We start from the raw sequence: 15,403 nt of genomic DNA, 5'->3' as shown, positions 1-15,403 counted from the left end.
GCAGATGACGCAACGTGACGTTTCACGCTGCGAAAATTCATGATGCATGCTTGCGGCATCCTGTGCTCGTGTGAATATGTATATATATATATATATATATATATATATATATATATATATATATATATATACATCTCGCTTCGTGCATATAAATATATACGACATGTATCGAAAGAAAAATCAAAAGTAAAGGAAATTGCTGGGGAATAAATTTTTCCTTTTTTTTTCGATTGTCTATCGATCTCTAATTACAGCGTTTCTCCATGATAAAGGAGAATTTCTATTTATTTATTATTTTTTGTTACATATTGATGAACCTGAATTTCAAATTACATGCATATACATACATGTCTTTCGAACATATTGTCATGTTTTTTATTAAATTCACAAATCAGATGCATAGATATTTGTCATTTCTTCAAAAAATGGACATTTCATATTTATTTTGAATTAATAAGTTGATATATATAATACATTTATGCACTAATTACGCACTATGCATTTTAATCTTTATTTTATATTAATCGTTTTTTTTTTTAAAGTTTACAGTGGAACAAAAATTCATTAATAAAAAAACACTTTGTATTTTTCTCGCATTTTGTGTCGTATTACAACGTTAAACAAGCGATATTATTATCTGCTCGTTGTTTTAAGATAATATGCACACGAAGCCTTCTCGATAAAATATATATGATGTATTATGACGTAGCAAAATGCGTGATAAAAATTTAGCACAAAAACAAAACAAGCAATATATATTAGTTGTATTAGTTATATATTAGTTGTATAATATTTAAATCTTAAGGATTTTTATATTACGGCATTGTAGATAATTACAATGAGAGAGACATAATTACATGATTGTTAATTTAAAAAAATAATCCGATAGTAATTCAGGCCATCAATGTTGAACGAATAAACAACTTTATCGAAATCTCTCGCATCCACGTTCAATCGATTTCATTTCACTCTCTCGACACATTAGAGGTTGGAAAATTTAAGAGAATAAAAAAAAAATCGACAAGTAATATACTAGCCGACATCCATCGAATTCATCGCCATTATGCCAAACATATCAAACATACCGCAATACAGTAAACTGCAGCAACTGTGCTCTTGCCGCGTCAAAGTTTACGCGCATCAAAAGAAAAAACTGAAGGATAATTGCAAGAGGAAGAGGCAGCTCTTTGTATACAATCCGGAGGAAGAGATCTGGCACGAGCCCTATATGCAGGCCCTTCGTCGCGAGTTTTCGGACGAGTCTGTGCTGTGTGACTCCAAGATCGAATTACCTTGGAGGGACATCGCCCTGCCGGTGACAGGCATGAGAATTCGGCCCGATGTCACCCTAATACATACTATAGCCGATCAGGAAGCGGAAGAGGCTGAAGTAAAGTTCGTCGCAACCGAGAAGAAGGAATCCAAGGATTCCACCATGATACTACCATGGCAAGATCTGCTCATCACGGAGCCCCTGCAGACCGCTGCGATGGTTGCGGAGGCGGAAGCCTGCGACTCCTCGGTGGAAATACCGTGGGATGATTTGGCCTTGGAGAAACCAATACGGATACGACCGCTGAAGATCAAGACTTGCGCGCCCGATGACGTGGAGATCCCATGGGATGAGATTCTGGTGCCTCAAAATATCATCATCGAGCCTGAGAAGAAGAGGAGGCATCCTTCGTCCAGGCAGCCGCCTCGCACGCGTGCTAATATGACTGGTGTTAATGGGAGTTGCTCCGCCTGCAAGCATCCTTGCTGTTCGAGTAAGACACGTGGAACGGCAACTAATGGTTCTAACTGTATTGCGGGAACTAATACTTCTAACTGGACTGCTACGGCCATGTAGTAGTTTGCGCGTATTTCCATACATTAAACGGCGATTAAATTTTTATTTTCAAAAAAAAAGTATTAATACTTTAACAATCTGCTTGCACTACATCATTTCTCCATTTTGTATGGCACATTTGATATAAAAATGTCTCATAGCTGATAAAAATCTTTCTTATCTATGTGATTTTTGTATAGTTTTATACCAAGAGAGCACGCAATATTTATAAAATATGTACAAAATATTTATAATAATTATAACATTTATAAAATTACTGAGAAATATTTACAAAATATTATTGTAAATATTTATTTTTTACGCGCCATAAATATTATATAAAATATTTACTCTTTATTTTAATAATGTATCAAATAAAGTTTTAACGACTTCCTCTCAATGTTTATAAAATACGTAAAATATTTATATAATATTAATATAAATATACGTAAAATATTTATAAAATATTTATATAATATTTAAAAAAATAAATAGTCAAAAATATTTTTGATTATTTATCATAAATATCGTGTGCTATCTGGATATATATTAGGTATTGAAAATAAAATAGAATCTTTTAACTATTTTATTGAACGAATATTCGAAATTAGAAATCAATCTTTTAATATGAATTTATAAAAATAATAATGCTACTAATAATAAAAAAAATAAATAGCACGTGAGGAATTTAACAAGTAAATTATCGATAATCAAGAACTTGATTTATCGGCAGTTGAGAACTTGTTGCTGCCACCGGCCCAAAGATAGCGCCATCACTGAGTCGCGCGCTTCGGCAGGATTCGGGTACGTTCGGTGCTCACGATTCGTAATACCCCGTCAGTCGGCACTTGCCAGCGAACGTGAATGGTTGTTTGTTGCGAGTACACGCGAAAGATAATGGCCTGAAGAAGCGTCGTGCGCGCAATAATCGCAAATGGCATAGTAAAACCTAATGCATTGCCGCCACCTCTCGTCGCGTGTTGTTACGAACAGTGATCTTGTAAAAATTCCGCGACGTCGTTCTCACTCGCGTAGACAATCGACCGAAGTGTGCGCCATGATCGTGTTGGGCCGACGAACCCGGCAACGTCGTTAAGTGAAATTTGTGCATTTCGAGTGTGCTTTGGTGAATCGCGCGCGCATCGAGATAAGAGATCCCGCGGATCGATGTCATCGTAATCTTTCTCGTTGTTGTTACGGTACGTCCATCAACGACGTCGCTGACGCGAACGGCTTGAACGTTGCGACGCGACACATCGTGACGTTACGTGACGCGTGACACGCAAGTCACGCAAGTACGCGCGTCTTGGCCGCGACGTGCATGAACCCCGAGAAAGCAGACGAGGAATGGCCTGTGCGTTCGCGACCAGGATTCGGTGATCCTGACCATTCGTGACAATTTGACGACTCGCTCAAATCCGGGCGAGACCAAGATGGCGCCACCGGCATTTTGACACTTGCCGAAGGACGATCCGTCAGCTGGACTTCACCATCGCCAGCAGGCCACGATCCGTCTATTATGAGCAGAGAATTCTACGTACCCTGTACGCCTTATACATATCAAGTAAGTTCTCTAATTATTTTTTGCGCCTCAATGGCGTCCTTGTATCGATGTTGTCGCATTATTAGGAAGTAGCCGGTAATATTATACTTCAGGGACATGTCTCGTAAAGCAAAACAAAATAAAAAAATCTATACAAACATACATAGGTCTTACAATGTTTAATTATAATAGCAGTAACGTATGCGAAATAGTATAGTGTCACAAATATTAATCTCTTAAAATATATATATATATATATTTTTTTTTAATTATTTATGAAAATACTAATAATTTTTTTTTAATTATTTATGAATTAATTATCAATTATATTTAGAATTAATATCGATTAATTTTTTAAAATTTTATCAAACATTCATTTAACGTATAAGATTTTTATACCACGGTGTAGTTGACAAAAGCCACTCGATCCTCGACCAAATACAATAATCGATACAGAAATGCACAATGTTCAAATTGATAAGTAGAATTGTGCCGTTGTATAAGTAGAATTGTACCGTTGATTTGCTCTGTCTTTATTGGCGATATGATTCAGATATGAGTGATACTAATAGGGGAGCTTCGAAATCAGAGAATTCAGATACTCCGAGACAACGAGCTCTCCCGGATAATATAAATCTTAGTCAATTTGATCGTAGAAAGTCCGATAAGCAATCTTTACTCTCCGCGATAAATCAGAAGGTGAGAACATAATATTTAGGATTTCTCAATAGAGTAGAGTACATTAAGAAGATACAGATATTTTAAAAAAATTACGAGATATATTTTAATTGACTTAATTTACATCATTACTACATTCTATGATATAAAAACTTTTTTAGTATTCGAGCATTACATAATTAAAACGAATTCTTGTACGTTTTTGTACGTTTATTATATGCAAAAGAAGTGATATCGATCATTTTAATAGAGATGTAAAGAAAGTTTAATTTCGATTCTTATTACAAGGCGTAATTATTGATATTTTACGGTCACATTAATTGCGAAAATTTCAATTTTATAAACGAATGTAACTATGTCTTGAGTGGGGCTAGGCAATTAATTTATTATATAACCCGTTAATTAAGCAATTTAATCGGCTCTGCTACATAAGGCGGAGGAGAAACAACATGCATATTTTACGTTCAATAAAAAATGAACATTGTCTAACGGATATAATGCACAGATTAGATCGAAGCTGCCCTCTTTTCATAATCCTTTGAAGCGTTTTATAAAATCGAAGAATCAAAGAGTTGATTCCGAAGAAAGCATAAATCATCGTGTGATTGATCCTCTGGTTTTTACAAAAATCGATCAACTTTCGAATCTTGACAGTGGTAATTATTAATATATTCTTGTTGAAATAAAATATTTTTAAAAAAGAGAAAGGAGAGAGATATATCTTATTTTTCTCCTTCTCTCTCTCTTTTCCTCTCTTTCTCCTATCTATCTTTGTCAGCGTCTACGCTGAACGAACAAAGTACGGCGAAGAGCGATCCCTCGATTTATCGATCCGAGCATCATTCCGTCGCGGATGCTGCAAGGACGCGTGAATCTTGCCAGGACCTCGCCAGTTATTTCTCCGAAGTCGACCCCGATGAACCTTCGACCTCCGCGAACACCATCATGCTCTCCGCGAGTACCTTCGATCGCGATGTCGAACCGAGTAAGACCTCATGGAAATTCAATCCCACGTTACCTTATTCACGAGATAGACATTGAATCACACACGTAACATTTGCACTCGAGTCATATATTCGGAGAAGGAGACTCAAATTCGGAATAAACTTTTTTGAATTTAAATTATTCCGACTATGTCGTGCTTTTTATATTACAATAGTGAATCAAAAATTGAAAAGGTGCACATTTTCGTTTAAAAATGCAAAAAGTATTTTGTGATAAATTATAAATTACAGTCCATATTCAAAAATTATGCGCGTCGTGATAAATTCTTAAAATATTTATATAAAATAGGATTTTTCATTTACAAATCAAAAGATATTAATATCTTGGTATTGGCTAATTCAGTGACCACATTGCGTTAAAACTATTCTACTCTCGACTATTTTTTCGATTAAATCGATCAATTTTTAGAATCAGCATTTAATTTAGAATAAAATATCTTTTAAATACGCGGAAAAACGTCAATTGCAACATCAACGTTTAACGTCTCACGGCGCAGGCGAAAATCTGCAAAGTACGACAATGACATCGACGACTTCCGCATCACTAGGAGGCTCGGAGGTAACCGAAACCGTCTCGAGTTCTATGAACACCGACGAAGTGTCTGCAACAGATTTTATGGACGCGTTACAACACGGTACCATTGTCGCGATGGAATTGGCTCCTATGGAATTGGCGCTCTCCGCTCAATTAGGGTATTACACTTTTCACTTTTCTGATTCAAGAGAAATAATATTTCTCAAATAAAATCAATTATTTTTTTAATTCACGTAAAAGTAAAGAAAGACAATTTTTTTTATCTTGATATTTAGTATAGAATTTAAGGATTAATTAGACAATATATATTTTACGAGACACATCTCTCTCTCTCTCTCTCTCTCTGCGCTTTTTCGTTAGTAGATCCTTATTCTTAGTTCTAATTTGTGTTGTTTACATTTTTATGTGTGAACTTTGTTTTTCTCTACTTTTGACATCAAGCCTCGATATCGCATGAACGAACATATTGATATCGAATTTGCAAGTGCGTATAGAGACGATGTTGCGGCTTGAATCCGCAAGCTCGCTCGCGTGCTAACCGCGCTAAAAATCGGTAACGGTATCGCCATTGCGGTCGGTTTACATTCGATCAACAGTATCGGCGACACTCGGTATGATACCCACCGGAAACGGTCTCGACTGGTTGATCAGCTTGACCCTTATTGGCCCGCGTAAACGATACAGACGAATGAACTTTCGAATGAGATGTTTTGTCGCTTAAGCACGCAATCATATTTTGCGCTCTCATTTTGTGCTTATTAAATCAAGTATTTGATACAAAAGGTCTGACTACCTTAGAATAAGAAATCGTATCTTTCTAAAATTAATATTTACGTGTGATTTATTTTCTAAAAATCCTTCTTCTATATCTATTGTCTAATATTTCGAAACAATCATATCGCCAAAAAATAGCGTTCAAGGAATATCATTGAATAATTCTTTTATATCGAGATATGATTTATAAACATTTTTACGGTGTTCTAAACGCGATACATATCGTCTCATTCGTGAATTCGAACCGCAACGAGTTTTGCAGGTAACGCGGGATGCAGAACTGCATTTTCGCAGCTCCTGCTCCACTGCATTGTACGGATGGAGATCCTGTTTGATTATAGACTGTGCTATATGCGAATGGCGATTACGTCTCTCGGCGTGAGTCACTCGTTTCACGTACACATCAGGGCATATCTATCAATCATGTCGTTTGAGAAAGTTGCGTGAGGTAACGCAGGCATTGAAACATTTTGCCGTAAATATGAAATCAGCTGCCGCCGGCGATACCGGTAATTTTCATTTCGCGTAAGTCTTTTATCTCGCTCTTATCTCGCTCTTGGTAATGCACTGCCATTCGTCATTGATTAAATCGAAAGCTTCAAATAAAGTATTTATCTCATCATTCTTAAACAATTTTTATTTTTCAATATAAATTCTTTGTATGTAACATTTTAGCGATTTTTTTTTTGTTATAACTTTTAAATAATTGTAAATAATAAATTCTGTTTGTGTATTTTTATTTAATTTTATAATTGAGGAAAGTCAGAATTTTTATTTTGATTGCGACATAAATGCACTATAAAAGTATATTCGATTTTTATTATCCTTTGCTTTTTTTTAACTACTCATTTAAAGAGACACGATGTGACATATTAAGATTAATAATGTGTTGCAGTGACAATATCAGAGATCCAGTCATATGAAAGTGGGTAGAAGTGCACTTTCTCTGTACGCGATGTAGATATAGGAATTCGAGCAAATTTCTCTTCTTGAATTTTATTGCGGTTACTTCTTTTCGTAGTCTCATCCTTTGTCCACTGCGGATTCTCTTTAATGAAAGCTTAAATTACGCTTTATCGCTGAATAAGTTTGGTGATTTGTCGGGCAGGCAGGTGCATCCTGGCACGGAATATGGATTCGGGACATCGTACCATGGAGCGGTCGATGTCGGCTTAGGTAGTATACAGAATGTTTCTCAACTAAACGGAAAATCTTCATCCACGAATTCTTAATTTAAAAGTTAATATTTTGCAATGACGAAAATTAAGCTGAAAATTGTTTTTCCCATCATTTAAATTTCTAATATTAAATAATTTGATGCAAATTTAAATATTTTATTAAAATAAAGATTAAATATGAAGTTTTTTCAATTCCCAAGAATTAATTTGCACAGAAAATATTTTATTTACATATGATTGCATAAATTTTTGTTGCTTTAACATTTTTGTCAAAAAAAATTTATAAAAATCTGTGTAATCGCGAAAGAAATATTGCACGACAGGTTTGAGACACTCTGTATACTGTAGTACGGACAACTATGGCGTGCCTAAAAACTTTTAAAATTTCGATTTCGCAAATAAATGAGAAAATGAGTCGTCTCGTGGTTTTTACCAATACCATCGATCGAATCTAGCAATAATTTCGTGACATGCCGATAATTTTAGTGAACAATTGCTGATGTCTATTTCAAGATAGATCTAAATTATTTCCTTGCAGGCTGATTCGGATGCGTGTTTGTGAAAAATTATTTAAAATACGTAAATAGCGTACATTACATTAAAATGACTAGGCAAGAAAATTTCAACATTAATTCCATATAAGGAGAAAAACACTGCACGGATCAGCACGTCAAAAATTGATAAATATCTAATATATTTCAAAATTTATGAATTCAGCATTGCTCAAAAAACATACTTTTAATCTTTCAAAATATAAAATTAATAATTAATTTATGAATTAAAGTACAGATTTGCCTTATAGAATATAATTTAATCAAAATCGTAGATCTTATATCGAATTAATTTTTTTATAATGCCTGCAGCATAAAAATTTTATAGTGGCTGTACACAAATTTAAATAAATTTTTAAATTCAAATAAAAATTTAAATTTATGATCAATTTTTACATGAATCTCGAAATTCATTTATTAACTTTTGACGTTATTGATTTGTGCAGTTCCTCCTTAAGTAATAGTTATTAATTTCTGCTATAATGCTTCGGCCTTGTACAGCAACTTTCTTTGTTTTACTACGTCATGATACAATTTGTGAAACGAGTATGAGTCACGCAGCACACGAATCGTTTTATATCAGGCGATAATAAAATTAATAAAGACACACGCGTGCAGCAGTCAATGATATAAAACGCATGGATACGATTTTGAATTAATCGGGATACGAATATGCGGGCTGATTGCATGGATGAACGCACGTGTGTGTTGAGTATAATGTGGCTTCTATTTACTCGTATTTTTCGTGGGCGTCTTCTAATATAGCTTTAACCGATAATTCGAATATGTATGTACGTATATATATATATTGTATATGCATACGCGTAAGTTCGTGCGATAGCGTCTTGCTTTAGAAAGTAAAAGTCTTCGTCCTACGATGCGTCACGAGCATGCAACGCGTTGTATCGATGCGAAGTTCCGCATAAAATCGCTTCTTCGCGCAATTATCCATCGAATCGTCTTGTCCTTGGATTTTTTCAAACCCGTTTGCTAATGATATTAATTATAGATAAAGCTACAGTGAAGATTTTAAAATTTTTAAGTCATAACGTTGCAATTATATAGAATAGAATGGATAAATCAGCTTAATAATATATTCTTTATGCTTAAGATATACATCTCTAGTTTTTATTGTTTGATCTTTTAATTCCTCGTTTATAATTTTAAAATATGTGTTTAGAAGCTCGCATTTATAGCTTTCATAAAATAGATTTAGATAAAACTTGAGAAGCTTTTTTTTTTTAGTTTTGATATTTTTTAAAATATAAAGCCCATTATACATATATTAGATTAATCATTGAGCTACAATTTTTATAATTATAAGGCAGTCTAATGATAATTAATCGAATCTCAGGAACGAGATTAGCAGTGTGTCTGAGACAGTGGGATCAAGAACGCAGGATCAAAGAATAGGTCGGGACGATCCGCGAGAATTCTACGACAGAACTTTACGCATGGTAATTCGCAAGCCAATTTGTCCACAGGAAGACGAGCCCAGCATATATTGAAATTATGTTAGGACGCTCTGTAATTATCGTTAATTGTATGCGAGAGATTTTTCTTGGCGAGTGTCGTACGAAATATAATAAATTGTCGATGCAAAATTCATAAATAAAGCTTTCGCATGTAGACGCGCGTATGTGGTTTATTTTTTGAAGCATCGGCGGCACCGTTGCGCGGTGAAAGGGGGATTATTTGATTATGCAAACGACGAGAAAATAACTTGCCTGAACTCTTCCTTTCGCAAACTTGCGAATCCCTTCAAATCCCTTGCACACGTTTTACACGCTATGGCCGTCGCACGAGCTGTCTCTTCCACTTGCATCGAAGAGGGTTTAAGCGGCATTTTCTCGCACGAGACACGTGCACGTAACAACGTCCGTGAGCGTCTCTTCGTTGCACTAAAGATTAGCCAACCGGCTGTGCGCGCGATCGATAAAGAAAAGTTTTCTCTCTCCTGTAAATCGTCAAGATTATATACTCCACTGTCGGGACGCATTTTCGTGCTGTGTACGTAACTAATGATTTATGTCAGCTTATTTTCTTTATTATAAGGAACGTGAAAGTCTTTTCATTACAGTGGTCTATCTGAAAATTACGTCTATCATGGAAAAAGTTCCTCGCAAATATCCTCAGCTTTTAAAACAAATAAGCTTTTAATTATAGATACTTTATTTAACATCGATAAATTTTTATTTCCAAGATTGCTGCTTTTAGAAACATCTTTCAGGCATGAAATTTATAATATACAAATTGTCGAGATTAACAATGACACGGTTTATTTCCCTCAGATTACACGATGATCTCGATAACGTATCGAACATCGATTTCTCGCCAAAGCGCATGCCAGAGTGCTGGAACAATAGTGAGCTCGTTGATGTCAGTATTATTAGGCATAATTATGTTGCGCAATCAACACACGCAGTGAGGTGTAACATTTATAATTAATCCTTGCCGCGATGTAATCAAGAATTGTAACCGGAAGTAATCTCTCAGCAAAAAAATAATGAAATACGTATCTGCTTTTATCTAATTGTCATTAATGTGTCTGCCACAATTGTTATTTTTTTTTTGCAAAGTCAACTCTCAAGTATTATCTCAACAATTTATTCGTCCGCCTGATAATTATAATAAAAAAATTTACACAGATATTAAAGCAATATGCAATCAATCTTTTTAATTTGTTATTCTTGGGAACTTTCCTACGCTACTTATAAGAATATTTCATTATGCATACATATTTTTAAGGATATTCTATTTTATATTTTATTTTCTCGAAAATATTTCAATCTATTTTTTTATGTAGAGCGTTTTATCATGCACGCATGGCAATGAGGAAAAAAGTGAACAATTGAAAAAAATACAGACGAGTTAATTCTGTATCATTGTCTTAATAACGTTGAGTGAAACAACTATCCGTCCTAGTTTTAATACACGCGAACATTAGGCGCTCGCACATGTCCGAATGCCAGTGTTAGAAAGCGAGTTACGCGAGCGCGCGCACCTTTGTTCGCGCTCATTATCCATGCGGTGACGGTGATTCGACGGTAATTTCATTTTTTTTTTTTTGCCTGCCTATCCTTTTACATAAACGCGACGACGAGAGGAGCACCGAGACAATGACTGAGATGCCTCAGCGTTTTGACGACGTAGCATAGTCAGCGCTGCAACAACATATGATATAATTTTATTATTGCGAAATGCAATTATATAATCCATAATTTAGTTGTTGTATACTTTTATAGCGTATAGAGAGTGCGTATTAATATTACGATTAAAAAAAAAAAAATCGAGGTTGACATTGACGAGTTTATTGAGAGAATTGCAGAGAGGAAGAGGAGGATAGACTTTTGATTTTATATAGATTTATCTGAAAGATATCGATATTTTTCTTATACATATATTAAATGCCTCGAAACATATAGTTTCTTTGTCTATCCGTTCACTGAATCATCAGACCGGCCAATTATCCAATTTGCAATTGGCGAATTCATTTCGAATGAACGCTCAGGATTATTCCGGTGTAGCTTACGTCACCAAAACTATATCGATTACATTCAAGGGAGTTTTGTACGATCAATGATATCTGGTTTGTAATCGAATGATTCGGCATAATTACATATTTGTTGTAGGTTCTTTATCCGCGTAGCTTGTAACGAAATGGCATTAAATGGTAATACTGCGTCTATTACGTAGTCGCGTCTATTGTTCTCACAGAAAACGAGTTCCTGACATTGAAAACAATTCACGTGTCGGCATGCGGCTTAAGACCCATTTTTCGCGTAACGTTAAACGCGTGATTCCAATTTCGATGACACGATATTTTGACATTGAATTATTACGGCCGACAGCAAGTATTCGATTTTTTATGACAACGAACATACGACACGTGACGATGAAATTTTTGATATGATCTTGATTATCAAATATGCATGCAAAATTGCTCATCTTACAAGTTTTTCCTTTTTTTTTTTAAGATTATAGATTATTCACGCAATTTTGATTTCCGCAGGACGATTATATTCGCTTTCATATCTTTGCGATTAATATTCAAATAGATTCTTACTAAGTTGATATTTAGCACCGAGATTTTACAATCTGCTCTGATCACAAATGATTATATATATAACTTTATCGTAAAACATATTTAACATAGCCGCATAAATTTTTGTTGGCTTATACGAGTATAACATATCGCTAAAAAATTTAAAAATACTTTGACGTGGAATCATAAAATGAGAATTGGTGTCTTTGTCTTATATACTGTTCCGAAATTCTTTTTCGCAATCTGCTTGCTTTGCTATATTAAAATTATGTACTACAATCACATTTATCTTCATACATGTATTATTAATTTTTCAATTCTATACAACTAATTATAAAAAGGTAAAAAACTTTGACGTGAAATATTTAATCTTCTGTCAGACACTATATCTTTTCGTTCGTGTCGCATAATTTATATGTTAAAATATGCTTTGATATACTGCTATTATAATCTCGGGGAGAGTTAAGTATTGTACATAAATTGGCGATGTTCACGACGTTCGCACGATGATATGCACAACAAACGCACAGTAATGTTTATTGATAGAAGCTCAGGAGGTTTCACCGGCGCGCTTTCAGCACTGTCTGCCTGCTGTATGTAAGAATGGTTTGCATTTCACCGAAAGGAGAAACTCTTGCGGGTCTACGAAATCATCTTACGTTCGCTTTCCATCCTTCTCGACGGCTTTGTCCTTGCTCGCGGCACGCACTTAGCTCTCGCAGAATGCTCTTTTCACGGATTGTCGCGTCGTCAGAACAACCATAATCCCGCAGCTCGAAACGCCATGTACCATGTAGATGAAAGAACGTTTTTGCCTCTCGTGTAACGCTAGCCTTTTCTTTTCTGGTAAAGCCATCTGTGTTTAAGGCCCTCAAAATTCGATAGTTAATATTTGTAGAAAAGCACGTGCATGTTGCCTTGACTAAAAAAATATCGGATCTTTAAAAATTGCGAAGATGATTGCGCGAATTATTTGCGATATGGAATGAACATTTTTTAATAAAAATAAAGACCTAGTTTTTATCGAAAAAAAATTCGCCAAGGAGAGAGCGTTAATCACTGTAAGTTTCATTTATTGCCTATTTTCCCGCCTCGTCTCGCTTGACAGATTCGCGGTTGGAAAATTTATCTTTGGAAAGTGTGTCGATAGCTCTTTTTGAGACTCTCCTCCCATAGGAACGGAAATGAGAAAGTGAAATCGGAAAATCGCGTACGCGATAAGAGTGGCGATAAAGGTCGTAAAAGCGTCTGATTTGATCTGGATGATTGCAGGAGTAGATTATAGATCATCTCTTATCGCTTTGTAAAGATTTTACGCGTCCGTTAACGATACGATGCGTTATTTTTTATTTTTGAAAGGACATCCGCTGTCGAGGATTCTCCGTGTAACGATGCGTTAAGATTCGAACGTGTACATTTATCAGCAATGAAATTTGTGATATGCATACTTATTGTAAAAGTATAGGAGCACAACAAGTGTAGCTCATCGTGTTAATCTATATCAACTTACATTAAACATTTTAAAAATAGATTGTGTCTTCTATATTTTCTGGATGGATAATTTTCCAAGCTTTTACTTTTGGCCCACTATTTATTGAGTATGAAACGATTACGAACATTTGATCGCATCCGTAAAATTTACATGTTGTGTTTTATGAAATAGACTTCTCTTTGTCAAAAAAAAAGGCATTATAATTTATTATTTTTAAGCTATACTAATTACATAGATTAGAGACATGTATAAAAGGATGCTACTCTTATGGCAATTAATTTGAAAGTTGCGCTCACTTCGAACATATTTAATTTCATTAAAGCAAGCTCATCGAGCGCGGAGAATCCAACGCGGAATCTCGTTCTTTTTTTCCACTGCGATGAAGAAATTTCCGCTTGCAAAATTGCGAGTCGAGTTCACATTAATTAAGCCCATTTTTGTCGAATGTCGCACGGCGAAAAGAAAGTAGAAGGTCTTTTGAGAACGAGACGAATAAAATTACGTTACTTTTACGAGGTGTTCCTAGTCGCATATATATATATATATATATATATATATATATATATATATATATATATATATAATAGTGCGTTAAATTATATTTAATGTATTTTTTGCTTCAACGGCATTAAGTATATTTTCTCATGTAATGGGCGAGTATTACTTTAATGGAGATTATTGCTACATCATAATTGATCTCGTTGAATCTCGATTAAAAGTGTATTTCAAGACGCAGTTGCTAACTCAGACATTTTCTTTAGTTGCTGGTATTACAAAGTGTAGCAGAGTTGTTGCATTTCCTTCCTATTACACAATTTTTGACCCTCCATCAGTCTTTGCATAGTGAATATATATTATATCAAAATTATTTAATTTTTAATATAAATATATATTAAATAATTTTTTAAAATTTGAAAAATTATATTTTAAATTTATATAGTAAAATTTATCATTTATCTTATTTTTTACTTTTTAATAAAATAAAAAATATCTCATTTTATTACTTATTTTGAAATTATTTACATTTAAAATTTTATGTGCACGAAATATGATCTTTAATATAAAAAAATGATTAGAATTCTAGGTACATATCCTTCAGGTAAATATTTTTTTTTCATTTACACTTCATATACATTCAATAATGCGTAGATCTATTTTTCTCTGATCTTTAGCGTCCGTTTTCACTCGTAAAAGTCTGCACTTTATCACAAGCCCAGTTTTACATTATCTTTATCTATCATAAATCGATTTTATTCATCGCTGTCACAAAGAACGGGACGTCGGCGCGCATTAAATTATCCGGCATTATCGAAGAATTTTCCATTCTCAGCATCGTCGATCGTCAAGTATCTCAGTCGTAAATGTGTCCAACTCAATGTGGCGCGACGGCCGACAAGTTCTTTCTCGCGACACGAAGTTTCAATCGTGATATGTGTGTCAGCATGTTAACTATACGTGTGCCCGACGTGTCGTGCGACCCGTTTGCTTATTTTGCAGAAGCTACTTTTAACAAATCATTCTTGCGAATCCGCACGATATCCCGGAATTGCGGAAATCTTTCAAGGTTGAGCATTAATGTCTTTACTAGAAAATTAAAGAAAAATTAATAAAAGTCTCTAACTTGACCGTGTAATACATAAAAAGCGTACAAGTTAAACCTTCCTGAAAAATCGCAACTGGCGAAAAAGCCATGAGTTAATCGTTCTTTCAACGCTCTATTGCTCGTCCTCGATTCCGTTCGCCGGTAAACTCGCGAGGAAAAATATCTCTTTTTT

The 15,403-nt window shown here is 34.6% G+C and overlaps 2 protein-coding genes across 4 annotated transcripts in view; both read left to right on the top strand.

The window, feature by feature from the left end:
- Nucleotides 1–42: 42 nt before the first annotated feature.
- LOC126849359 (uncharacterized) lies at nucleotides 43–1,849 on the top strand. Its single transcript, XM_050591534.1, has 2 exons — nucleotides 43–78; nucleotides 1,037–1,849. Exons 1-2 carry the CDS (start codon nucleotides 43–45, stop codon nucleotides 1,847–1,849), a joined length of 849 nt encoding a protein of 282 aa, XP_050447491.1.
- An 807-nt stretch (nucleotides 1,850–2,656) lies between these two features.
- LOC126856879 (uncharacterized) overlaps nucleotides 2,657–15,403 on the top strand; it is a 57,654-nt gene continuing 44,907 nt past the window's right edge. For all 3 annotated transcript variants that reach the window (XR_007688426.1, XM_050605940.1, XM_050605850.1), the window contains exon 1: nucleotides 2,657–3,392. Coding sequence is in view for 2 of the 3 variants with exons in the window: in XM_050605940.1 (XP_050461897.1) it covers nucleotides 3,348–3,392 (45 nt within the window). In the remaining variant the exon portion in view is untranslated. The remainder of the gene's footprint in view (nucleotides 3,393–15,403) is intronic.

Source organism: Cataglyphis hispanica, chromosome 1, assembly GCF_021464435.1.
Source record: "Cataglyphis hispanica isolate Lineage 1 chromosome 1, ULB_Chis1_1.0, whole genome shotgun sequence".
In the NCBI taxonomy this organism is placed as follows: Eukaryota; Metazoa; Arthropoda; class Insecta; order Hymenoptera; family Formicidae; genus Cataglyphis; species Cataglyphis hispanica.
The sequence above is the reverse complement of the archived record's forward strand: the minus strand, read 5'-3'. Positions and strand labels throughout refer to the sequence as shown.

What these genes read in the sequence shown, in the direction of transcription:
- LOC126849359 (XM_050591534.1), top strand. Translation starts at nt 43, where the DNA reads ATGCATGCTTGCGGCATCCTGTGCTCGTGTGAATAT. An exon ending in TCCTGTGCTCGTGTGAATAT is followed by an intron (nt 79 to 1,036) that starts GTATATATATAT and finishes GTAATATACTAG; the next exon opens with CCGACATCCATCGAATTCAT.